Consider the following 2,093-nt stretch of genomic DNA (forward strand, 5'->3'; position numbering starts at 1 on the left):
TTTGTATTTTTTTAGTAGAGACGGGGTTTCACCATGTTAGCCAGGATGGTCTCGATCTCCTGACCGCGTGATCCGCCTGCCTCAGCCTCCCAAAGTGCTGGGATTACAGGCTTGAGCCACCGCGCCCGGCCAAGGTAGATTTCTATGCATGATTGAGTCAGGGATAGGTCAAAGGTGGACTTTTTCATCTTTCTGCTGTTCTTTGGGCCTTAGCAGCTATGCTTTTAGCCACTGACAATTTTGAATCTGAAACATCATGCCATTTTCAGCTATCTCTAGCTTTTTTTTCCCAAGTGAAGTTAATTATAGTTTTATAAATTAAAGTCATAGGACTAATTTTCACAGTGTTACTTTTAAGTATCTGGAAAATAATAGTCATTTCTTTATTTAACAGACATACACGAAAGAATGGGCTGACATTCTAAACCACAAAAGTAAGCATGTGGAAGAAGCTGTCAGAGAACTTATATCAATATTTGAGCAGATTTATGAAGTGAAATACACTGGGAAACTAGGAAAACAGTCAGGTAACTTTTCTCGTTACTATGTTTGAATTATAAGATATACAGATTCGTTCTTATGTAAGCACCTTCTGCTTAGCAGGTACTGAATTCCAGACCCTCCCTTCCCCTGAAGCAAAGAAGGTGTTCATCGTAAATCACATTGTTTGTACCAACAGTTTAAGCGCAGAGAGTTCTTTTTGTTAGTTAAGGAATGGTGGGAACCCCCACCCCCGTCAAATCCAAGTTCCCAACCCAGGTCCATCATTGCAAGTTGGCCTTCCTATGGATAGCAGTCTCAGGCCTGCTATGCTAACTCTAGTTTTTTTTTTTTTCTAGTGCAGCATTCTAATCAAGTCACTTTGACTATTTGATTTATTTTGTTTTTTTTTTTTTTTTTTGAGAAAAGTGAACCAGGAAAAGGTAAATTCTATAATTTTATTGAATCTGGAAAACTTAATCTGGGTGAGACCATGTTTTAAGACTTTTTTTCTTTTCCTAGATCCTTCTCTGTAGAGTAAGCTATGAATTCCTACTTAGAACTGTCTTTGTGGTTTGGGTACAGATAAATGGTACCCAGTTGAAGAGTGCATTCCCAAGGAAGAAAACACGATAAGGAAGCATGTATTCTCCATCATCCATTCCCCCTCCCGTGATTAAAGGATGCCCTAAAACGCTCCGTGTCATAATAACTTTTGATTCTGCCCACGCCCTCATAACCTTCATTCAGTTTGCTTGACTGGGACTAAGAGAAACTTCCTTACTTCATCACATCTGTTCAGGCAAATTTGTATGACAAGGTGCCTGCAGTATTCAAAGTTGATGAAATAATTTTTACTTTATTGATTTTCCTGTTCTCTCAATAGGTTCTAATAGTTTCAGTTTTATTAATAAGCCTGAGAGAGAAGCTGTGAATTTGGATCCTCTTTATCAGGGGCAGGGAATTTTAAGAAAAGATTCCTTAGTAGGGGAGTGTTTTGCTTCCTAGATTATGGTTTAAGAACATGAGACTTTTAGCTTTGCTCAGATTATTGTCCTGTCCTAGATATCTCAAATCTTTGGATAAATTGGAATCGAATGGCATATTTCATCTTAAAGTTTTGTTTTCAAGCTCTAAATAAGAACTGACTAAGTAAAACTTTGTAGTTGGAGGTTTTACTTGTTAGTATTGTAAGGGGATGTGCCTGTCAGTCACGATCCCTGTTTGCTACACACCTGCTCTTCTCCCCAACTGCTGCTCAGGGAAGTAGTGTGAGGCTGGCTTCGAGCAAGGCTAGCCACTGCTGCACCAGGAGTAGATCACTGACACAGTGTGCCACCCAGACTCTCGAAGGAGACCTGAGAGATGGCTCTGCCGTACAGGAATGAAGTTAATTAGCTAATTACCAACATATTTGAAGTAGGGAATCTGTGGGAAGTTGGCCTTTTGGAGTGAGAGGAGAACATTCCAGTCAAGCAGAGATCCCATGAAAGTGAAATAGCAAGGAGAGAGAGACAGAGAGAGAGAGACAGAGAGACAGAGAGAGAGAGAGAGAGAGAGAGAGACAGAGACAGAGAGAGAGAGAGAGAGACAGGGAGACAGAGAGAGAGAGA

General features: G+C 40.3%; 1 protein-coding gene across 1 annotated transcript in view; it reads left to right on the forward strand.

Annotated features, from left to right (window-relative positions):
* The window catches only part of DNAH8 (dynein axonemal heavy chain 8), a 333,448-nt gene that overhangs the window by 92,357 nt on the left and 238,998 nt on the right, over positions 1–2,093 (forward strand). The window contains 1 exon segment of the mRNA XM_017870032.1: positions 395–527. Coding sequence (XP_017725521.1) covers positions 395–527 — 133 coding nt within the window.

This window comes from Rhinopithecus bieti, unplaced genomic scaffold, assembly GCF_001698545.2.
Source record: "Rhinopithecus bieti isolate Rb0 unplaced genomic scaffold, ASM169854v2 scaffold_4553, whole genome shotgun sequence".
NCBI classification, from domain to species: domain Eukaryota; kingdom Metazoa; phylum Chordata; class Mammalia; order Primates; family Cercopithecidae; genus Rhinopithecus; species Rhinopithecus bieti.